This window comes from Eurytemora carolleeae, unplaced genomic scaffold (genome assembly GCF_000591075.1).
Source record: "Eurytemora carolleeae unplaced genomic scaffold, Eaff_2.0 scaffold2215, whole genome shotgun sequence".
Classification (NCBI taxonomy): Eukaryota; Metazoa; Arthropoda; class Copepoda; order Calanoida; family Temoridae; genus Eurytemora; species Eurytemora carolleeae.
Genome location: NW_019398100.1, coordinates 1 through 24,254, shown reverse-complemented (window position 1 = coordinate 24,254; position 24,254 = coordinate 1). Strand labels below are relative to the sequence as shown.

General features: G+C 31.8%; 3 protein-coding genes across 8 annotated transcripts; all 3 read right to left on the bottom strand.

The window, feature by feature from the left end:
- Positions 1 to 10: 10 nt before the first annotated feature.
- On the bottom strand, positions 11 to 6,892 carry LOC111716811 (adenylosuccinate lyase; the record flags this gene model as incomplete). Its single annotated transcript, XM_023492301.1, has 12 exons — positions 6,796 to 6,892; positions 5,879 to 5,952; positions 5,186 to 5,273; positions 4,989 to 5,108; positions 4,573 to 4,664; positions 3,447 to 3,542; positions 3,031 to 3,065; positions 2,870 to 2,926; positions 2,549 to 2,632; positions 1,351 to 1,380; positions 872 to 938; positions 11 to 71 (listed from the first exon to the last, which is right to left on the bottom strand). Coding segments are annotated over exons 1-12 (875 nt in total), but the record flags the coding sequence as incomplete, so codon positions are not given.
- Positions 6,893 to 7,906: 1,014 nt separating this feature from the next.
- LOC111716810 (progestin and adipoQ receptor family member 3) lies at positions 7,907 to 14,838 on the bottom strand. Its single transcript, XM_023492299.1, has 11 exons — positions 14,551 to 14,838; positions 13,677 to 13,754; positions 13,259 to 13,378; positions 13,062 to 13,188; positions 12,889 to 12,984; positions 11,445 to 11,511; positions 11,184 to 11,249; positions 10,840 to 10,886; positions 8,947 to 9,036; positions 8,568 to 8,652; positions 7,907 to 8,142 (listed from the first exon to the last, which is right to left on the bottom strand). Exons 1-11 carry the CDS (start codon positions 14,611 to 14,613, stop codon positions 8,064 to 8,066), a joined length of 918 nt encoding a protein of 305 aa, XP_023348067.1. The 5' UTR covers positions 14,614 to 14,838; the 3' UTR covers positions 7,907 to 8,063.
- Positions 14,839 to 15,024: 186 nt separating this feature from the next.
- LOC111716808 (F-box protein At3g58530) lies at positions 15,025 to 24,074 on the bottom strand. Of its 6 annotated transcripts, none has more exons than XM_023492295.1 (9): positions 23,690 to 24,074; positions 22,150 to 22,863; positions 21,021 to 21,422; positions 19,336 to 19,388; positions 19,120 to 19,279; positions 18,316 to 19,026; positions 17,475 to 18,041; positions 16,659 to 16,885; positions 15,025 to 15,288 (listed from the first exon to the last, which is right to left on the bottom strand). In XM_023492295.1, exons 3-7 carry the CDS (start codon positions 21,067 to 21,069, stop codon positions 17,533 to 17,535), a joined length of 1,482 nt encoding a protein of 493 aa, XP_023348063.1. In that variant the 5' UTR covers positions 21,070 to 21,422; positions 22,150 to 22,863; positions 23,690 to 24,074; the 3' UTR covers positions 15,025 to 15,288; positions 16,659 to 16,885; positions 17,475 to 17,532. The 6 variants fall into 6 exon arrangements, with proteins under 6 accessions (XP_023348063.1, XP_023348062.1, XP_023348065.1 ...); XM_023492294.1 differs by lacking the exon at positions 15,025 to 15,288 and adding an exon at positions 15,337 to 15,622; XM_023492297.1 differs by lacking the exon at positions 15,025 to 15,288 and having other exon boundaries at positions 16,519 to 16,885; positions 18,316 to 18,447; positions 18,649 to 19,026.
- Between the last annotated feature and the right edge of the window lie 180 nt (positions 24,075 to 24,254).

The following is a 24,254-nucleotide window of genomic DNA, read 5'->3' as shown; positions in this document are numbered from 1 at the left end:
AGGGCCAAACCTTTCAGGTATTTTCCCGATATAGAAGAGGAAAGCTAACCCACTGATTGCGTACATTATCACTTAACAATAACAACTTAAAGGGACAGCCATTTTTATTTGTTGAAGGGTTGGCTTGCTTAATAAAATACCAAATTCTTACAATATGTTCTTGTGTTTTAAAATGAACGACATTAGTAAATTAAACATGTGCGCGGATCGCCAAAAAATTCTGTTCTTCTTATACACTACACTATACTATGTAATCGTAGGTCTATGCACTCCTAAGTATTAAATAGTTCCTGGCAGTACTTTACTATATATTTCGTCTGTCTATAAGCCATATTAGTCTTTCTGATTGAAGTCCCTCTTTCCTTGTTTGCCAGTACAGAGTAAAGTATAATGAAAAATACAATGTTTATATATGGGAAATTACAACGATGTCTCTCTTGCACAGAAGAAAGGTTGTGTCGATACAGCCTGAAGAGGCCTAGAAATCTTTTTAGCAACAATGAAAGGGTTGAATGCTTTGTGAAAGTTAGGACGTAGTTTCTTTTTGCAACAAAGAGGATTTTACTAGTTATTTCTAATTATTTGATGAAGCAAGCCAAAAGTTAGGCAATGTATAAGTTATTACTAGTTATTTCTAGTTATTTGTTGTACATTTGAATTCTGGATACATTTTTAACGTCATATAGCTTTATCTAAAAATGTCAGAGGCTTATCCTGTTTTCCTCTTATAGTCTGCAAAAGTTCTAATAGTCTGATATAATCCTTATTATTCTTGCTTTGTTAATGCAATATATGTACAGGTTTCTTAGAGAGAATTAATTAAGATTGACTGACTTTCCTCAATTCAAAAATTAATAACATCAACACCAACCTACAAGTACATATTTAATAACATCAACATCAACCACAAGTACATATTTAATAACATCAACACCAACCTACAAGTAAATATTTAATAACATCAACATCAACCTTCAAGTACATCTTTAATAACATCAACATCAACCTACAAGTAAATATTTAATATCGTCAAAATAAACCTTCAAGTAAATATTTGATAACATCAACATCAACCTAAAAGTACATATTTAATAACACCAACATCAACCTACAAGTAAATAATTAATAACATCAACATCAACCTACAAGTACATATTTAATAACATCAACATCAACCTACAAGTACATATTTAATAACATCAACATCAACCTACAAGTACATATTTAATAACAACAACATCAACCTACAAGTACATATTTGATAACATCAACATCAACCTACAAGTACATCTTTAATAACATCAATATCAACCTTCAAGTACAACTTAAATAGCATCAACATAAACCTACAAGTAAATATTTGATAACATCAACATCAACCTACAAGTACATCTTTAATAACATCAACATCAACCTTCAAGTTCAACTTAAATAACATCAACATAAACCTACAAGTTCATATTTAATAACATCAACCATAACCTACAAGTACATACTTAATAACATCAACATCAACCTACAAGTAAATATTTAATAACATCAACATCAACCTACAAGTAAATATTTAATAATATCAACATTAACCTACAAGTACATATTAAATAACATAAACATCAACCTACAAGTAAATATTTAATAACATCAACATCAACCTTCAAGTACAACTTAAATAACATCAACATCAACCTACAAGTAAATATTTAATAACATCAACATCAACCTACAAGTACATATTAAATAACATAAACATCAACCTACAAGTAAATATTTAATAACATCAACATCAACCTTCAAGTACAACTTAAATAACATCAACATCAACCTACAAGTAAATATTTAATAACATCAACATCAACCTACAAGTACATATTTAATAACATCAACATCAACCTTCAAGTACAACTTAAATAATATCAACATCAACTTACAAGTAAATATTTAATAATATCAACATCATCCTACGAGTACATCTTTAATAACATCAACAATCAACATCAACCTACAAGTACATCTTAAAAAACATCAACATCAATCTACAAGTACATATTTAATAACATCAACATCAACCTACAAGTACATATTTAATAACATCAACATCAACCTACAAGAATATATTTTCACAGATCTAACAATAAACCAGGTTTTCTGCCTGCTTCTGGGTCGATTGACTTATTGAGAAACCGGCTTGGCATGGTAGTACAATTTTTAATTAAGAGCATAAAGTTGTTTGTAATATTTCACCAAATCCCAAAGCCGAATCCCTTGAATTCCATCCAAATTCGATTTCAAATGGAAATCGAATGATATAAGGGGCAGAAATTAACTATTTTGTTATTGCAAAAAATTGGAAGTATGATGTCAAGTAGTACAAAAAAGTTACTCTTTTAACACCCATAATGCATGCAGTACACAATACACATTTTTGAAGTACATTAATTGTACACAAAAAGCTTTCCAAGTTCACAATGACACAGAAAGTATATTTTCAACCCTGATCCCATTTGCGATGAGAAATGGAATTATTCAGACCGCTGTCCTTGATTAGTACCTTTCTTGAGTATGTTTGCCCTGTAACCATGTAGGCTTTAGCAAACCCAGCTTTAGTAGTCACTTTTTCATCCAACTGCTTAACCTAAACATGAAAAATTAGATCTCAAAATACTCAATTTGTTTTATCATTATAGATTATTATCATTATTATTAGCAGACAACCCATCATTCAATAAAATAGGGGTCAACGCTCCTCTTAATTGATCATTGATTATATATATTTGTAAATTTTGAAAATGTTTCTGTTCCTTACAAAGTCACATGATTAAGAAAAATCTAAAATAAAAAAATTATATTTATGAAAAACTTATTTTTTTACCTTTGCATGATCTCCATCGAAAAGTTGTAGAAAGGAAGCCTGAGTTCCTGTTGTACCCTGTGAACATAAAACCCAATATTTTAGATGGATTTTTCCAAGAAAAATTCGAAAATTCAAGTTTTATTTTCAGGGAACATATTCTTTAAACTTTGAATCCTTACCTTTACACCTCTAAATCTTAGATTGTTTCTAGTCTCTGATAAATATTCAACAATTAATATCTAAATTCAGTCCAAGTCCAAGTCCAAGTCCAAGTCCAAGTCCAAGTCCAAGTCCAAGTCCAAGTCCAAGTCCAAGTCCAAGTCAAAGACCAAGTCCAAGTCCAAGTCCAAGTCCAATTAAAATCCAATCAGATCCAATACAATCAAATCAAATCAGATCAAATCAAATAAAATCAAATTCACTCAATCAAATCAAATCGGATTAAAATATTTTTTAAAAAGTCCGACATTTTGGGACGTCTTCAACATATTTTGATTTTGCCGAGTTTTTTTTTCAAGAATTTAGTTAGGAAACAGATAACACTTCAACTGTAAAAACGTGAAGCTTCATCAAAAAAATAAAATTGAATATTTTCCTGCTAGATTGTATTCATCCATTACAAGTTCTTGAATCCAGAGACAAGCTCGTTTCCCAACTGTTGTTAGCTGGGCAGGCTGGAGGTGTGTAAACCCTGAATAGAAACATTGGTAGAGTTAGGTTTCCCAACTGTTGTTAGCTGGGCAGGCTGGAGGTGTGTAAACCCTGAATAGAAACATTGGTAGAGTTAGGTTTCCCAACTGTTGTTAACTGGGTCGGCTAGAGGTGTGTAAACCCTGAATAGAAACATTGGTAGAGTTAGGTTTCCCAACTGTTGTTAACTGGGCAGGCTGGAGGTGTGTAAACCTTGGATATAATCATTGGTAGAGTTAGGTTTCCGAACTGTTGTTCAAAATGAGCTGATCACTTGTCTCAAACTATAATTTCTTATCCCAATATCTTTGCAATTCAAGTGTAAATATTTGATATTTCAAACTTTGACTTTTTGATCTAGTAGAACTTAAAATATCGCAGGTCTACAACATCATGTTGTAAACTGTAAAGATACATAAGGTAAACTGTAAAGATACATAAGGTAAACTGTAAAGATATATAAGGTAAACTGTAAAGATACATAGGGTAAACTGTAAAGATACATAAGGTAAACTGTAAAGATATATAAGGTAAACTGTAAAGATATATAAGGTAAACTGTAAAGATATATAAGGTAAGTTATCAGTTGCTTTTTTAAAATGTCACAGGTTGTTTATTTGAATTACGGAATCATTAACTGGGGATGGAATCTAAATTATTGGAGACTAGCTTGGGAACCCAGCGCTGCCAAAGTTACTAAAAGTTACTCCCGCCGTTTACCCGCACTTAACGATTTACCCACCCAACTTAGAATCCCAACATCCCCGTGGGTCTCCAGAGTTCCCCAACCAAAATTTAAACAAATCGGTCCAAGAGTTTCCAAGTTATGATTGGACAAGCAAACGTACAGACATATAAACAGAGAGAACAACTTTATATATATATATGTCACGCCAAGATGTACCTTAGGGCCTTAGGAAGTTAGGACCAATACGGGTGGATATTATGACTATTAGACACGGTCGTCCAACAAACGAAACATTTTTTGAAAATCCACGAAATTTAATGATTAAACTTCTTGTTGTGATTACCAAGTGTTGGAAGATCTTTGAACTCTTCTGCAAATGCTGCCAGTCGGCTGATACAGCGAGCAGCCTTGGGAAGAAGAATATCTAAGCCATCCCTAAAAATAATTACTTAGGACCCATTTCATATCTTATTAAATTTTTTTTTAAATCATAGAAAATCACTTATTGTACTGTCGTCGTCGTATATTTATCAATACAAGACGACTTTTGATTTCGTTTTTTAAAACCTACCAAGCTTTCCAACAGAATGGATACACATAAACATGGAAACAGAGAGAAGCTTTCAATTAACAACTTCTCTTTTGAAAAAGCTAGTTCGAAATCAAAACTTGAAAGAAAAGTCGTTGTGTTGATAAAAACACCGACCACATCACGATGTGAATTGTTATTTACACATGATTATTTAATACTAGACTAACCTAAGCTGGATCAGATCCGTGTTGTCCCCGACATAACACGAGGTAGCTCCGAGATGAATTATCGGAGCAGCTTTGGGACATGCAGCTCCAAATGTGTGAACATGAGCCATGACATCATGTCTAAATCACGTTGATGATGATAATTAAATCACCAATTTGTGGAAATCATGCAAAATAAATTCTTTCCTTTTTATTACCTCAGTTTCTTTTCCTCCTGAGCAGCCAATGCAAAATCAATATTATCCAGATTTTCCCGCATTTCTTGCAGTTGTTCCTCACTGATTTCTAGACAGAATACTAGAATTCATTCTGTTCAATTAATAACTAAAAAGATAGGAAAATAAATTCTTAGAATACTTCAGTTTAGCTTGGTGTAAAGTATACTAGCCAAAATCCATAGCAAGAAAAACGTTGCTGGTGAATTTTAAGAGTAGTATTTTTAAATCTCAGAATTGAAACCCTTCTTATCTTTAAATCTGAGAATTGAAACCCTTCTTTTCTTTAAATCTCAGAATTGAAATCCGTCTTTTCTTTAAATCTCAGAATTGAAACCCTTCTTATCTTTAATTCTCAGAATTGAAATCCGTCTTAAGGTTTACATCAAAGCAAAAACAAACCCTAAATCTTTAATAGTATAGTATTAGCTTGCTTGTTCTTTTCCTGAAAACAAATCATTAAACCCCAACGCCCCCCAAGTTTTAAAATAATTTTTCCTCTAAAGATTAAGTATGTTTGCAAAAAGCTAATTTTTTGTGGTTTTATTCGCGGATTAAGGAAAATGAATAAAAACAAGTGTGAAAAAGGATGGGAAAACTTCTTACGTCAAATATATCAGTTTCCCCCTGATCTTAGTTAATTTGTTTAGATACACCCCTGTTGGTTGATCTCACCTAATCCCAGCTCCCTCTCTGCTTCGGCCAACAGCAACCATAACTTCCGCCACGTGGAAAACTTCTTTCGGTCACTAACATTAGTTTAACATTTAATTTAATCCATAAATCCACCAATGAATTTTTTGTGTTTACTGAATTTAAAAACTTTTAGGGTCAGAAATAGCTAAATTTGATAGGAAAAATAAGAAAAAGGAAAAAATATCATATAAAGGTTCTATGAAGAATTCCCATTTTTACATTGCTTATAAAACCTTGTACGTAAAATGAACAATTAAAATATCAGAAAATGAACTCCTCAAGGGGTAAACTGCCTTGCAAGACGACTTTAAAGGTCATCTCAGAAAAAAATTACTTTCTTCTATGACATAACAAATGTAAATCCTAGGGAGTTTCGAGATCCATCAACTGCATCCATGGTTGTAGGGCTTATGCAATTATTTCATTCTAGATTATCGTACCCTTGTTTAGTTTACATTAAAATTAATGGCGTTTTCCAGTTTTACATATTCAAAAATGTGGTACTTCAATAGTCAATTTTTTTTTCTCATGTTCATCATGTACACTGAAGGGTACAGTATACACTTCTACATAGTTCACCTCAAGGTTATAATGCAAGGGAAAGTTATTTCAGAGGTGTACGCGTCTTTCGTACTGCAGTGTACTGTCTCTAGGCGGTAATGTAAACACAAGACAGATGTTGAAGCCTGACATGGGATCCATCTTTCACATAAAAATTCAATGAAATATTCTGGTCATTGGAAACTAATATGAGAATTATCAAAATTATCAAAATTCAATGCTTTTATCCTCCTCGGATACTAAACGAACACTGATACATCTATTCTTGTTTACAAATTCCGCTCAGAGAGAACGCAACTGCAATTAACTTTCCCTGCATTATAACCTTGGTTCACCTGAAATTAAACTGCATTTCTGCGCTTGAGTAGCGACTGTTTAATGGGGTTTGATAACTATCAACAGACATGATTTCTGAAAAAATTCGACCATAAAACATGAGTTTTAAACTTTGAAAGTGCAAATCCAAGATATTAGATTTAAGATATTAAATTTAAGATATAAGATATAAGATATAAGATATAAGATATAAGATATAAGATATAAGATATAAGATAAAAGAACTGATTATAAATATTGATATCAAATATTATCGGAAAACTCTGATTGCTAAGAAACGCACCTTTTGAAAAGGTCAGATTTTTATTTTTTTTTTAAATATTATTGTTTACTCATTCATATTATTTTAACAGATTTACAACGAAGTAAATGTTTATGCAATTATAAATGTAAAGTTGAATATTTACTTAGAGTCTTAAAATATCACTTTTTATTTGATTAAAATGAAAAATAACAATTTTCAGACAGAAAATTTTGAACCAAGAGGCAAAAAAACAAATAATACTGATTTGCTTTTGAGCCTTTACAAGCCGATAAAATACTTATTTTCAAGAAAAATTTAGCTTCTTAATGTTAAATCACAGAATATTTGCTATAACATTATTTTTTTTAAAAGAGATATTAATAAAGAATTATCAAAAATAAGATTATTTTATTACAAAATTTTTCAGTGCAGTCAAATTATCAAAAAAGGCAAGTTGGAATTCTTTAATTTGTAAAATTAATGTTTTTATTAAATCAAGAAATGAGACGAAAACTAATTTTATCTCCTTAATCTCCTCAAGTTTTAGGAAGATTTCAAAAATCATTGAACATGAAAATCCCTCAAAATTACTTATAGCCCAATGGAATGCATGGAATATTAAATATTGTACTGTATCGTTTAATATACATAAAATGTATTTGTTTAAAGTTTTCATAGTTTTTACAATTTATATAGAATAAAGATTATCCAAAATATAACAAAACACCTTATTAACAATTTTATAAAACTTATCAAAATTTATTTTGTCTTACAACGTTCAACAACATTAAAAGTTAAACAAAAATTTGAAGAAAACTGTAAAATGTAATAAAAAAATAAAGACTACAAATCACCGGTAAAATTTCAAACTGACATAACTTTGTTTACTTAAATTGAACATACAACATACAATATACTTTATAATTACTTTCTACCATACATAAAACACATATTCATTATGTATGTTTGCAAAGATGCTTCATAATTTAAATGTACTCTGTGAACTTGTGGAAGCCAAAAATATTAAAAGTTGATCCAAAACTTTTCCAGTATTCTCTGCTTCAGTGCTGGGTCTATGCTTGGAGCACATTGATTTTCCAGTCTAGAAAATCAATCAATCAATCAATCAATAAATCAATCAATCAATCAATCAGTCAACAAACCAATTAATAACCCTGTCAGCAATTGTCAAAACGTTTGTTCAATGTTTAATCTAAATAAATTAAAATCAGTTGGTAATTTCAACAGCCAATCAATCAGTTCATAAACCAACGTCTGATCAAGGAAAAATCTATCAATGAATAAATCAGTGAAAAACGGCCTCTGAAAATGTAATTGATCATGATGATCAATACAAGAAAAATCCTGAAGGTCTTATTTTATAAATCATTAATGCAACCAAACAACTACTTAAACAATCAATCGACCAACCAATCGACCAATCAATCAATCAATCAATCAATCATCAATCAACCAACCAATCAATTAACCGCTCAATCAATCAATTAACCCCTAATGAAACAAAACCTGAATTCTGCGAAGGTGAACCCTGTATTGTGCCAGTAGGCCAGACAGAGGAAGATCAGAACATGCCACCACTGATGAGAACTCCCTTTACAGAAAAGAGAAAAGAAATAATGATTTTTGTTCTCGAAAACTCTTATTCAAAACTTGGAGATATTTAATACACATTGATCAGCACAAAAATAATGTTGGGTGTAAAAAATATTATGCTTAAAAAAATAAAATGAAAAAAAATTTGTTTCGTTTTTATATTTTCTGTGATATAGATTATCGAACCATTTTATCAGAAGTACAATGAATTCAATTTCTATAAAAAAAAGTCTGTGTGAGGGGAAATTATCATTTAAAACTTAAAAATAAAGATTAGTAATATTTTTTTTACCTAGATAGTCGAACTTTCCAGGACCAAACCTTTCAGGTATTTTCCCGATATAGAAGAGGAAAGCTAACCCACTGATTGCGTACATTATCACTTAACAATAACAACTTAAAGGGATAGTTCCCCATTCGAAAAATAAAAAACCGCTGCAATTTAAGGATTTGAAGTAAAAAAACAGCACTTTTTATTTGTTGAAGGGTTGGCTTGCTTAATAAAAAACTTAATTCTTACAATATGAATGGCTTGTTCTTGTTTTAAATTTTTTTTTCTTCATACAGTTTTAATATGAACGACATTAGTAAATTAAACATGTGCGCAAAGCGCCAAAAAAAATCGATTCTTCTAGTGTCTTTTCGTGTATTTCTTAGCGTCTGTTAGTCACTGGCTTAGTCATATTCACTATGTATATAAAATCCTCTATTCATCTATCATCCACTAGTAATATTTGTCCATTATACACTACACTATACTATACTATGTAATGTATAGTCCCTTTAATCGTAGGTCTGTGCAGTTCTAAGTATTAAATAGTTCCTGGCAGTACTTGACAATATATTTCGTCTTTTTGATCGAAGTCCCTCTTTCCTAGTTTTCCAGTACATAGTAAAGTATAATGAAAAATACAATGTTTATATATGGTTGGGAAATTACAACGATGTCTCACTTGCGAAGAAGAAAGGGTGTGTCTATACAGCCTGAAGAGGCCTAGAAATCTTTTTAGCAACAATGAAATGGTTCAATGCATTGTGAAAGTTAGGACGTAGTTTCTTTTGGCAACAAAGAGGATTTTACTGGTTTTTTCTAATTATTTGATGAAGCAAACCAAAAGTTAGGCAACGTATAAGTTATTTCTAGTTATTTCTAGTTATTTGTTGTACATTTGAATTCTGGATACATTTTTATCATCATATAGCTTTATCTAAAAATGTCCCAGGCTTATCCTGTTTTCCTCTAATAGTGTGCAAAAGTTCTAATAGTCTGATATATAATCCTTATTATTCTTGTTATTGCAACATATGTACAGGTTTCTTAGAGAGAATTAATTAAGATTGACTGACTTTCCTCAATTCAAAAACGAGAAAATAGTTACAAATTCTATCAGAAATTATGCGCGAAGCGCCAGAGAAATATTTGGGAATTTTTTCTTCATTGACAAAATTTGATAAAAGATGGTCCACAAATCATGCTGGAGTCAAGTAAGGGGAGGGGGGCAAGAGGGGGGCGAAATTTGCTGAGGGGGCGAAACTCGGTTCGCCCCCACCCTAGTTGCGCCACTGACTGTAGACTTCATTTAAAGAGTGTCATGATCGATTCACAATGATACCCTTGACAGATCAATAATGAAATGTTTACTTTGATAACACTCCTACATTTCTGCAACATAAATACGCTTTTTCTATAGGAAAAAAATTTAAATTAATCAATTTTCAAAATGAAAAAACATCAGACATTTAAATCAATAATTTGCGGGTCACTTAATATTTGGTCTTCAGTGCATGACTCAGTCCCGTCAAAATTCATCAAAAAATGATCAAATAAGTTAAGTAAAGTTGCATTCAATTTGGATTTAAGCCTAAATACGTCGAATTCAGAGCTTAGGAAGAAAGAGGGGGGGGGGGGTTAAGGTGGATAAAAGAATTAACTCAATGCATTAATTGAATTTACTGAATTTATGTAATTCATTGCACACACTGAAAAATTGAACCTGACTTGCTTTATACACAGAATTAATCAAGATTTTTCAATAGAAAATACGCTGGTTGCTACCGGCTAAATCATTTTAGGATAAAAGAAAATACGCTGGTTGCTACCGGCTAAATCATTTTAGGATAAAAGGCTTGGCTGAAAATACTTCAACTCGGTCCTTTACTAATTAATTAATTAATTAATACTTACCAATTCGTGGCAAAAATATTCTTACAATCTCATCTCCAAAACCTCCACTAGAAGTAAAATATCAATAAAATATTTTTTTTATAAATACTGGAAATAAAATCAGAATTAGAAAACAAGTAAAAGGTACGATCTTTGTATGCAATGATCCAGATCTTCACATGGGCACTTTTAATTTAGCTTTGAAAACAGCTGTTCAGGATTTTTTCGATCTCAATTTCGATCTTTAGAGAAACCAAAAGAAATTAACTTTATCTCTTGGACATTAAAACTTTTTAAAGAAATTAACAATTTATTAAGGCCTCTGTATAACGTAAACGGAGTACATTATGTACACACATATTTACCTGAGATAGACCCAATGCAGGGCTGGTACAGTACCGTACAAGGCCCAGAGTACAAAGTAAACCAATCTGTAAACGGCTTTCTCATTAAATATTTAAATGATGGTGGCGAAAAATCAACATTTAACGCTTTTACCCTTCAAATTTTCTTTCAGCTTAGTGTTTTATAAGAAATGGAAAATAGGCAAAACAGAAGAAACGTTAAATCCCATTTTTCTTCTCATCGCTTTGAAATATGATGATTCGTTTAAATGAGCAATGTTCCTAATTTTGACATATTTATCGTTCTTTAGAATATTTCTGAAGAGGAGTCCAAGAGTAATGATTATTCCTGAAAAAAAACATTTTAAATTGAATTCTAAGTTTTTAAAACCAGTTTTAACAACAAATAATTATAAGATAATAAATATGTTTTTGTCTTTGCACAGTATTTTATCTCGGACATAAATAATGTAAATATTTACTGAAAGGAAATATTAACATTATGGTTGTACGTTACGTATAGTTAATAAAAAAGTACACTAACAATTTGTACTTTAGCTAAAACCATCGAGTTAAATGAAGTTCATAATTGATTCAGAAAACAAATATTTTACTGAAGGTACATTGGCAACGAACGATGAAAAAAGTACATAACATTAAAGTTTGAAGTACAAATATGTACATTACAAATAAGAAGGAACCCACAAAGGATGATCTACAGTAAAATAATTACGATTTAAAGTAAAGTTTTGTTTTCTGCTTAGCATACAGTTTTTTAATGCAAATTAGTAATTTAAATTCTGTACCGTTGTACCTGAAGTTTCATCCTTTATGGGTATTTGGATAACCTTGTACTCAGGGTGCCCAACTCTAAATTGTCAAAAATCCACTGAAAGGCAAATTTTTATCCACAAAATCCTCAATTTTTCCTGCAGAAAAAAGCTTAATTTTTAGAGTTTTTTGGGAGGGTTTATGAGAGTTTTTAACATTTATTTCTGTAACTGATGCAATTTCAGATCTCTTTACTGCAGTGCAAATGTTATAGTTTCATTTAAAACTCTGAAACACAAAAATTGATTAAAAGTCACATTACACACTTCGAAAAAAATAGTTGCTTACAATTCAGAGCTCATGTTACATACTTTGAAAAAAATTGCCAAAAAACTAATGTTAAACCAAAATTCCAAAAAATATTTTTTTTGATCCTGATTAAACAATTTTCAAGATACCGATATGAAAACAAATGAGCGTCAGTGGAATCTCAGACATCTTCAGATTGTAATATTTTGAAAAAAAAATTTACTAACTGCAACATTTGTGAATTTTTTCTACCTTTAAATTAATTTTCTCGTGGAAATTTTAATTTTACAGAAAACTTTATTTCTAAAAGTTGTCCAGATTAACAATACTCATCTAACAAACTGACAATATTTAAATTTAAAAAAATGTAAAACTCAACCCCCTTTCAGAGAGATATATATGTTACAGGAAAACTTTCCTATAATTTCGAGACATGTTTTTCATTAATTTTTGACAGAATATCAGAAATATCAGAATAAATATTAAAATCCCCAGAATATCTACAAATCCCCAAGGGTTTTCAAAATCCCCAGATTTGGCACTTCTGGGGATTTAATCCACAAGGTTGGGCACCCTGCTTGTACTTTAGACTTGCATACTGAATACTCAATTGTTACAATTTGTACACGAAAGGGCATGACCCTACCTACTGTTACAAGGTAAAAGTTTCTCCAATCAGGAGAGCAGAAGAAGGCATAGTAGATTCCAGAAACATAGGAAGCTGTTATAGAAGCTGCAATTCCTAGAATTATAATTTGCATAAGGAAAAACTTCTGACATCGGAGACATCTGTTGTTAAATTTCCAAACTTTTGTTTACCGGCTAGATCAAGGCAAAGGCAGGTGTCAGACACTTGCTTGGAGTGTGCCGTGAAGGTGTGATAAACAGCTGAGAGGATCATACAGGCCTGGTAGCACGTTATAATGCAGAGGATCACAGCAAAATCCTGAATATACGTTAGATAAAGTTTCCTGACAGAGACATCTAGTGGTGATTTTACGAACTACGCTGCTCACCTCCCAGGATACTTTACTAGGCGGAGCATACATATCCCAGGCAAGAAGGGTTCCGAAGGCAAGAAATCCAAGAACATGAGTCCAAATATTCATCGTTTCATTGTGGAAATACAGCAAAGACTGAACAAACAAGTTTTAAATTATAGAAAAGAAATAAAAAAAGAATGGAATTGAAAAGTAATTTAAAAAATCGGAATTTGAGATCCATTAAAATTTTGGGGTTAAAAAATACAAAAAAACCTTCTGTCTAGGTGGGTCCTGACTCTTAGGTGCATATGAAATTATTATGTAATTATAGAGCAAAATACAGGTACGATAATTTATGTAAAGATTTTAATTTGAAAAGATATCACAGTTCAAAAGGGTTCTTTTCTAATCAAATTGTGGCATCTTTCGGCCATTTTCCGCCTTATCTAACCTTAAGGCACTGTAGGTAGGTTTGTGAAGACCTGTATCCTGTTCTAATGTAAGGATTAAACCTTTGATACTCAGGAACCTACAAAAAAATAATAACAATAAAAAAGTAATAATATTGATAACTAGCTGAAGGGCCCAGCGTTGCCCGTGAAAAAAAGGTTGAAAAAAAAATAATCAAAAAAAATTTGAAAACAAAAAATCGATTTTTTTCAGCCTATAACACCCCCCGGCCACCCATGAGTGTCCACAAATCGGTCCAGCCGTTTGGCCGGCTATACGTATTTCGCAACATATATATGAATGTCTTGTTTATTTGTAGATAGGAATAAATATATAACTAGGTGAAGGACCTGTAGTTGCCCGTGGATAAAAAAATTAGAATTTTTTTTAGGGAAAATTAGCCATGAGTGTCCACAAAAAAATTACAGCTCATTCAATCCAGCCGTTTGGTCGGCATACGCAACGATTATAATAACGATAACAATATCGATAACGATACCGATACCGGTAATGATAACGATAACGATAACGATAATATACCGATACCGATAACGATAACGATAATAATAATAATAATAATAATAATAATAATAATAATAATAACTATAATAATAACTAAGTATATACGGGATAATATTAATAAGGATTCCTTCCACGCGTATATATGGATTCACTTCTACAGGATGAAGTATTTATAGGATTGATTTTATATTTCTGCAATATTTGTTGTGTGACTGTGAGGTGTGAACACTGAACAGTGTAGGGATGGGATATCAATCCGCTTACGGACCGGTGGGAAGTTTGTATAAACGCACGAGAGAATAGTGAAAATAATAATAAAATAATAATGATAATAATAATTAATAGTACTATACCTCATCTATTTTGTAGAGTTGCTTATCATGATTTCTAAGATTCTGAACTAGAAATCGCCACATTTTCTTATTATTTTCTTCTGGTCGATTGTATTTTTAAACCCGGAATTATTTACTTCAGGTATAAAAGATGCTTACATAAATATTGCAGTTTTCAGTTTATAACTTTATTGTTTCTGTGAAAATTGTCTTACAACGAAAGTTACGTTTTCAAACCAAAGGCGAAGTTTTTAGCGTTTTTTGTCGTTGTTAGATAACCAAGACTGGAGAGAGAAGGAGGAAGAACATTCTTCTGAAATTATAAAAATAAACTGGACATTTATCTATTGTTTGTATTCAGACCAAACAATTAATTCAGGGTGTTTACAAATTGTTCATACTTAAAAAAATATATATTTTTGGGAAAAAAATCTAATCTTATCTTTTTTATAATCAAAGCAAATAAAATAAAAAATTACAAATATAACAAATTTAACAAAAAGAACATATATTCGTGACATTCCCAAAGTGTATTATATTCGGGACACAACTAAAGTGTATTATATTCGGTACATACCTAAAGTGTATTATATTCGGGACAGTCCTAAAGTGTATTATATTGGGACAGCCCTAATTTTGTAAAATCATATTTTATGAGATAAGGCCCAGTTCGGCCACATGTAGATTACTTCTTGGAGATAAAAAAGTGTGGAGGTCCATGCTTGAGTTGGAAACTTAAGAGTTTGTCTCTTGTCTGAACTTTAAAACAAGAATCCATGAAAAAAAATTGTTGAACAGTTTTTTTTAAAAGTTGTGAAATTTCTTAGAAAAAGACAATAAATCTTAAATAAAGTTTATGTGATATTGGCCACATAATAGCCCCATTTACAGCTGTAGCCTTCAAACCTTCGTTTGAGCAAATATTGATAACTTTAAAGGATTTGCAGATTTATGCAGTAGATGCACAAAATGAAATAAACACAATTAACATAATTTAATACAGGGTTCACTTGAAAATTCCCTTTTTGTCGAAATCTATAACTCTAGTCTATAGTGTGCAGTGATTATTGATAGTTGGTTAGAAACCCAGCAACTAAATTAATAAGTTATTTTTAAACTCAATGTAAGATTAGGAATACATATAATTTACAAAACAAAAAATCTTTTAATTATGATCAACAGTCAAAACTAAAAATATTCTTTCAATTTTTAACTTCTATATTTTTGAGAACAATTCCGCCTCAAATTAAGTCAGGAGTAAATAGCCCTGAATTATAAACAAGTATTGACCAAAGTATACTTGTTAAACCGGATTTTACTATTAAAACCTTTTCTACCTCGCTGAAATTGTAATTTCATTGGAAAAATTCATAAGACCAAATAATGACAAACCAAAAATTTTAAACTGATGATGAAAGGAGGGGGGGGGGGGGGGGGGGGGGGGAGGAGGGCACGAAAATTAAAACAGTTTTAAAAACATAACTGAGCATGGTCTTAGCAGGTGAACTCAAAAATATGTATTGTAAATGCAAATTTCAATTTTTTAAAAATCTGAACAAAAATGCGCGCGCACGCGCTTTTAGTGAATGAACTTGATGTGCTTCTAATCGTTTAAAAAAAGTAATCCTTAAATAGTTTTGCGCCAAAAAAACTCAAGTCCCCCCGCGCGCGCACATTTTAAAAATTATTTGAGATTATCCGTTTTATCAAGTTTGGCATACAACAGGTAAATCGGGACAAGGAATTCATTTTTGAAATAAGGAAAAAAATTTGAGCACTCTGACCGACGCGCTAGTAGCCAGCGGTATGGGTCACAGATTTTACATGTTGTATGCTGATTTATAGGTATTCATTTCGAAGGTCAAAATGATTATTAGAGCAGTCTGACTGGCGTGCTAGTAACTAGCAGTTACGTTATGGGTCATCTTAGCATAGATTTTACATATTGTATGTAGATTTACCGATAATTGAGCATGAAGAATTCATTTCTGAGGTCAAAATAATTATTAAAGCCATGGGTCATTTTACATGTTGCATGTCGATTTCGTGCCAATACCACCATTTATTTTGCCTTAACAGTCCATTGAAGGATGTAATTTAAAGAGTAACTAAGTATAAGGAGAGATAACCTTTTCCGTCTTATTTTCTGTTAATCTTTTTCTGAAGAAATTGTGACGTTTGGATACTGTTGTTGGATATCTTGAATGAAGGATGCGGAAAAATTAGGAATACCCTCAAACTGGTAAATCAGTTTATTAAATGCAGGTCCAGGATGTTCCAGGATCCTCCGTAGACCAGTTTCTGTGAGCTCATCTGCACCCCCGATGTCCAGAGTTGTTAGGCAGGGCAGACCCCCCTGATAAACAGATATGTCAATTCAAATAGTTAGGTTTGTAAGTTTGTTGGTTTTCACAAAATGGGAAAAACTTTTATTGATTACCAGGAAATGGTTTTGGAGCATTAAGAAAATAATTACTTTAAAAAGGGGGTTTAATTTGCAAATGTGTTCCCGAGAGCCAGAAAACTCAATAATCTGTGAAAATGTTAACAAATAACCCGGTTTTTAGTAGGTTTTACGCCTTTTTTAATACTTTTCGTAAATTGGACCAAAGAATAAGAATATTGAGTGTAAACAGTAGAATATATATAAAAAATATATTAACTATACATCTATCTCTATCTGCAATAAGAAGCGTAGGCAAGTATTGTAAGCAGACTTAAATATTTAACAACAAAGTTTTAGTCTGACTCAATTTTTTCTTTACTAACTTAAGCCCTCTTTAGATACTACTGTGAAACACAATGGTTTTTGAGGGGTAACTATTTACATTCTTGGTGAATATCAAGCATTAGATATAAAAAACACATTTCTTATTTAAAGACAAATATATTAATACAAAAATTGAAATAGATAAACAAAATAATCTTAGGCGGACATGTCTTACCTCAATGCCATCCACGCCTTCTCCTGTTATCTTGGAAGAACCCCCAATATAAAGGCTTTTAACAGTTTTTTTTACATAATTTGAGAAACTTCACCAATCCATCATCACTTAGATTCTCACACCAAAGTGAAATTTCTTCAATACAAGGCAAAGAGCAAACTCCCAGTTCCGACAAACCTTCTCCTGTAATATCATTATCACCAATGTCCAAATGTGTGAGTGTATTTCCCCACAAGCGTAACAACTGAAGCAGCCCACTGTCAACTAGTGACGTTGAACTGCAATTCAGAGATTTCAAATTCTGAATATGAGGAAGGTTTTCAATACTTAACATATTGCAGGTCACACAAGTGTCATCTATATTCAAGGTTTCTAAATTATCTCCACAAAGAGAGAGTAACTGGAAAAGTCCATGGTCAGTGAGCTCAAAGGCAAATGAGCAATCCAGTTTCTCCACATTCTCAAGGGAACTGGTACAGTTAACAAGACCCTCCCCAGTAAGAGGGGTAAAACTGAGGTTCAGTTCTGTGAGAGTAGATCCACAAATCCGGATTATCTGCAGTAGTCCTTAATATAGAGATATTTTAGCATGAACCATAAAAACTTGCATTCATCATCTGCCTGTTAGATAAAATAAAATTATTCCCAAGTAAAAAAAAAAATCTAAAACATTAAGTTTGATTTGAACTTATAAAATTTTTGTTTCTTTTAAATAATTTTTAAAAGTATAATGAATTTGAACTGTAAATCATTCAGACTAAAATGAAACAACATTTGATTCTGAGTTCTCAATTCTGATTTATTTTCAAACAAAATTTATTAAATGTTTAAGTAAGCTTGCCTCCATCTGTTATTTGTTCACAGGAATGGAAATCAAAGGTCTCCAAGCATTCCATGGTTCCCTCAAATTCTTTCAACTTCTCGCCAGTAATTGGAGTATACGCTATTACCATGCTGTCAAGGGTTTTTCTACCTAGATGAAGAAGATATAACAAGCCTGTGTCAGTTAGCTTGCAATTAAATAAACCAAGCTCTGTTATAACAGGTAAAGATCCATTGAATTCTGATAATTTCTCTCCAGTGACATTAGAATTAGAAAGGTCAAGTGATTCAAGTGAGCTACCAAACTTTTGAAAGATTTTCAAGAGAATTACGTCAGTTATATTTGAATTTCCTGAAAGATGAATTGTCTTCAAGCTTGAACTGCAGCTGTGTAGTAGGACAAGAATTGATTCTTCTGGAATATTTTGTAAGTTGTATAATCCCAGAGTGGTCAGACGTGAGGACAGTATGAATAGCATACTGAAGATGCTTTGGTCTGGAATTGGCTGAATTTTCCTGTTTATTTTCACTGAGGTCAGGTTAGGAAGTGACATTACTGTCTGTAACCCATTAAGTGAGCATTTACTAGTGTCAGTGTCAGTGACAGAAACAGTGTCAGTGTCAGTGTCAGTGTCAGTGTCATCAGATCCAAGCTGGAATTCTATAATTTCTGGATGTTTTCTAGCAAAATACTTGAGACCCTCATCTGTGGCATCATTAACAAGTAGACCTGAAATAATACTAGAATTTCTTATTGCTTTCCATTTATTTTATCAAAAAGTGGTTATAGCCTTATAGTTGAAATTGGAATTAGAAAGATCACCTAGAACAGTTTGAACTTCATCAGCAAACTTTTCAAGATTCTCTATGGAAAATTCTGAAGTAAGTGACCAGTAATGTACCATCTTGCTGTTTTCCTCAACCTTATCCCTGATGGATGATGATACTTCTCTCAGCTTCTTTAAACTCCTGGAATCCAGAAACTAAAAATACAATTAATAAAATATTTTTATCAGTCAAATAAAATATAAGGTCTCACTGTTAGGATTTTTCTGATAACATCAGCACACACAGTGTCAAGTCCAGGTTCACCTATTTAGTTTTCAATACTTAGTTTTTAAATAGACTTAACGATTTTTTAATCTTAAAGGGACTGTAAAGGAAAAATGAAAGGGGGTATAGGCTGAAACCTGAGAATTTCAAGAGTCTAAGGATACCTGTAAGAAATCTATCTGATGTTCCTGTCTCGAGAAATTGACATAAAACTGTGTCAAAATTATAACAAAACATAAATATGTCAGATATACGTCTGTATCAAGTGACCAAAATTCCCTCCAATCCAATTCAGTGCAGTATACTGGTCATGTGATATAGACGGAGACATGTGACAATAATACTGCAGTGCCATTGGTTGGAGTTCTGGTGACATGTTCCGAATGCATAAATAATGTTATCAATTATATCTATTAAAAATGAAAAATTATTAAATTCAAATAATAATAGGAAAACTTGAGTTTCTCAGGCTCCTCTGGGATATCATTGTTTTCAGATTGGTTGTATAATTGTTAAATATGATCTGTTTAATACTACAAATCTTGTAAAAAAGGTTTAGGTATAATTTTGACACAATTTTTCGAGACAGGAACATCAGATAGAACTCTTTTAAGCCTCAATCAACTCCTGAGATTCTCAAATTTCAGTCTATACCCACTTTCATTTTTCCTTTACAGTCCCTATAATCTAGATTTATGCTATGCACGGACAAGGGTGTATATTTTCTTTAAAAATAATTTTTTTTTATCCAGCCCCCTCTTTGAAAATCATTTTATTCCCTAAGAGAAATAATGTTTGTGCAGTGTGCAATGCATGGCCCCAAATCAAATGTTTAAAGGACGTGTTTGAAAAAAATGAAAGGTGGTATTGGCTAAATCTGAATTGAATATGGAATCCATCAACATAAATTGGCTTCTTATTTTTAGCATCTGTAATGAGGAAATGACTAAAAACGCTTTGTTGCTGACAGTACATTCAAACTCACAAAGTTGCAATATCCCAGTCAAAACTCAAATCAATTTTATTTGTAACTGATCCTCTGATTTTTGCAATACACAAATTTTGTATTAAATTAATTCTAGTCACTCAAAGGTACTTAAACATTTATTTCGGATTTCTTAATTATTATAATTAATGCCACAAATCAATTTTCCAAACACAAAATTCAAGGAAACCACATCAAGTTTGATCAGTTTGAAATAAATTTTTACTAACAATCCATTTAAATTGTGTTGCAATGAGAACTTGCTTTTTTGCAAGCAAAAGATGTTGATTTAAAACAAACATAATTACTGAAACAGTACAAATGCAAGCTAAAACATAAGTTGCTAAGGTGCAGTAAACAGGTTAACTACAATTTCTGTTGACAACTGCACATACTAAAAGACACAATACTAAATAAAATGTAGTATATATAAATAAATTGTAGTAAAATGTATCCATAAAAGTTATAATTTACTGAAATCTAGATTAAATAAGATAAGTCCTATTGTTCTTTTTACTTTAAGATAATGAAGCCAGAGGCAAAAAAGCATTGTTTACTTTTCCATTTTTTACATTTGGCCCTGACATTAATTTCTCAAGGGATAACTACAGTAACAACTTTCAATAAAATAAGTTACAGATCTCTTTCTTTTCATCAGTAAAACTCAGTTTTAATATATACATTACCTTGCAAAGGATAACCTGGAACCATCATGCGTTTCATTTCTTCCTTCATAGATTCTCCTTTTTTTCCATCTGAAATTATTTATTTTATTAAAAAAAAGTTTGAGTTTAGCAATTTAGACTTAGTTGTTGAAAGAGGTATGACAATTAAAATTTTAACAAAATATCCTAATTTGAAAGTTCCCATTTAATTTCAGGACCACTAGATATGACAAGGTTAGCATTGTTTTTATTATTATAAGTGGTTTGGAGACTCTCTAGAAAGGGTTCTGTCAGCCTAGAACAGCCAAAAACATTCAACTTCTCCAGCGCAGGTCCAGTGTGCTTCAGAATGTTCGTTAGTCCAGTTTCTGTGAGTTCATCTGCATCCCCCATGTCCAGAGTTGTTAGACAGGGCAGACCCCCCTGATAAACAGATATGTCAATCAAATCGTTTGGCTAGGAAGTTTATTGGTTTTCACTAAATGGACAATTTTTTTTTGATTACCCGGAAATGGTTTTGGAGCATTAAGAAAATAATAACTTTAAGAGGTTTAATTTGCAATTTAACTGAGTTTGAAATGTGTGCCTAAAAGCCAGAAAACTCAATAATCTGTAAAAATGTTAAAAATAACCCTGTTTTTAGTAAATTTACCGCCTTTTTTGATACTTTTTGTAAATTGGACCAAAGAATAAGATTATTAAGTGTAAACAGTAGAATATATATAAAAAATATTAACATCCATCTCTATCTACAATTCGAAAAGTAGCCAAGTATTTTAGCTTTAATAAGCCAAAACTTTTATGGTTTATTGCTAGAAGTTTTCATCATTCTGGGCCTCAAGAGAACTTTTTCGACCAGTAAGATATTATGAGTATTATGAGTATTTTGAAATAGGTGAACAATTTTCTCATAAAATAAAATTGGGGAATACTATTATTGTTGTTTAAGATCACAAAAAAATAAAATTGTAATTTTGAGAGAGTGGTGGAGGGTGATAAATTTCCCTAAAAAATACACTTAATTTATTGGATATTGGCGATTTATAAAAATAAACATGTTAAAACAAATTTGAAAAGCATTTTGCAGAAATAGTCTTAAGTAAAATCTCTTTTTAAACTAAATTTTTGTAGAAAATTTGTCAAGTCTTACCTGATAGGTAGACATGAACTCTCCTGTTACATCTGTATTCTCAAGATCAAGGTGTTTAAGAGTATTCCCAGATACTTGGAGATATTCAAACAATCCAAAATCATTTAGATTGTTGCAACTATAACATTGGAGATCTTCCAGACAAGGCAAGGTTATGTTATTAGCCAGCAAACCTTCACCAGATATGAGAGTGGATGAGACATTTAAGGATTTAAGTGTGCTCCCACCAAACCGGAGTAGATGCCTCAGCATACCCTGTAAGATTTCGATTCTCCTCACAATTCAGTGCCAGTAAACATGGAAGAACGCCATTGTAAGCATACAATAGATCTCCACTGATATTAGTTTCTGATATATCCAAATACTTGAGCGTGCTTCCAGACAACTGAAGTAACTGAACTAGGCCCCTGTCAGAGAGGTTGCTGCACTTATTACATAGGAGAGACTCAACTGGAAGGATTCTTGAAAATTCAGACAATCTTTCACCAGTGATCTGGGTTTCTGTTAAATCTAAAATTCTTAGATTATCCCCACAAAGACGGAGTAAATGTAGAAGTCCATTGTCTGTTAGTTTATGAGCTTCATGACACTTGATGCTCTCCACAACAGGAAGAGATCTATTGTGGTGTTCAATATGTTCCCCAGTTACATTGGTCTCACTGATATCCAGTTCTTTGAGATTATCTCCACAAATCCTGATTATCTCTTGTAGTCCTTAATATAGAGGTATCTTAATTATGATTGTAATGAGATAGCAAGAGTTACTTATGTTAGAAAAAGATCTCAACTCAATGTATTAGAAATAAAATTTTGAGCAACATAGATTAGATCAGTGTTTATAAAGTAATTTCTTAACTTCTAATTAGTCATTTGTTTCAATTCTTTTGAGTTCATCCTTTGAGAGAACAGAGAAGAGCAAGATAGAGATAAGACTTGGTTCTTTAGAAACGGATTAAGCTCTAGCTGAACAAAGTTCCTGGCTCAGAATTATCAAGAGATCAATGGACCTTTTATAAAAACTGAAAAGTAGAATAGAATAAATTTGAATTAAATTAATTTATTGATTGCTATAATTTATTTTTATTTATTTTTCAGTCAAATGTTCCATGAAGCGCATTAGATGTGAACCATTAAATGAACATTAAACACACCCTTTAAATACTTAACAAATTAAAGATATCTTGCCTTTATCTGTCAATCCCCCATTTCCATAAAAGTGAAAGGTTTCCAAACAGGGCAGGGTTCCTTCATATTCCATCAACTTTTCTCCAGTTATCATTCTAGCGTCTACTATATTCATAATAACAAGGGTCATCCCACCCAATCGAACGAGATTTAAAAGACCTGTATCAGTTAGCTCATAACATGCGCAAAAGGTGAGCTCTGTTATTTTAGGCAAAGTTTCAGTGATCTCAGATAATGTGTCACCAGTAACTTTGGTCCTACTCAGATCAAGAGTTTTAAGAGAGTTACAAAACTTTTTGAAAATTTTCAGAAGAACTAAATCTGTTATGTTCTTATTTAATGGAAAGTTTATAACCCTCAAGTTGGAAGTGCAGCTGTCCAGTAGAGATAGAATTGATGTCTCTGGTATGTTCATATTATATAACCCAAGTGTGGTAAGATAAGTGGACTGCAGAGTTAACAGCTGAACAGGCATTGGCTTCATTTTTCTCTTTATTTCAATAGAGGTAAGGTTGGGCAAAGACAGGACATTCTGTAACCCGCTATATGAGCCTGCACTATGACAGAAAAATGTGTACTTGGATCCAAGCTGGAATTCCTTAACTTCTGGATGCTTTTCCACCATGTCATTTAGACCTTCATCTGTTGCATCACTGACAACTAGACCTGGTATATTCATATTTTATTTTTTTGTCCTCTAAATAAAGACAAAAGAATTAGGAAAAAAATTAGACGATTCCAAACAAAATTTGATTAATAAAAAATGATTGATGGCAAAAATGATTCATTTCCGAAAATATAAATAATTTGTCAGAAGATGATTATGAAAAGATTTTTTCATGTAAAATATGAGGAACATAAGGAAATGGAAGCTGCAAGAGACCCTAATGTGGAACCCCAGACAACCGCCAGGCAGGCGC

What these genes read in the sequence shown, in the direction of transcription:
- LOC111716810 (XM_023492299.1), bottom strand. Translation starts at nt 14,613, where the DNA reads ATGTGGCGATTTCTAGTTCAGAATCTTAGAAATCATGATAAGCAACTC. An exon ending in AACTCTACAAAATAGATGAG is followed by an intron (nt 13,755 to 14,550) that starts GTATAGTACTAT and finishes ATTTTTTTGTAG; the next exon opens with GTTCCTGAGTATCAAAGGTT. An exon ending in CTTTTACCTTGTAACAGTAG is followed by an intron (nt 11,512 to 12,888) that starts GTAGGGTCATGC and finishes GTTTTTTTTCAG; the next exon opens with GAATAATCATTACTCTTGGA.
- LOC111716808 (XM_023492295.1), bottom strand. Translation starts at nt 21,069, where the DNA reads ATGAAGGAAGAAATGAAACGCATGATGGTTCCAGGTTATCCTTTGCAA. An exon ending in TTATCAGAAAAATCCTAACA is followed by an intron (nt 19,280 to 19,335) that starts GTGAGACCTTAT and finishes TTGTATTTTTAG; the next exon opens with TTTCTGGATTCCAGGAGTTT. An exon ending in TGAACAAATAACAGATGGAG is followed by an intron (nt 18,042 to 18,315) that starts GCAAGCTTACTT and finishes CTCTATATTAAG; the next exon opens with GACTACTGCAGATAATCCGG.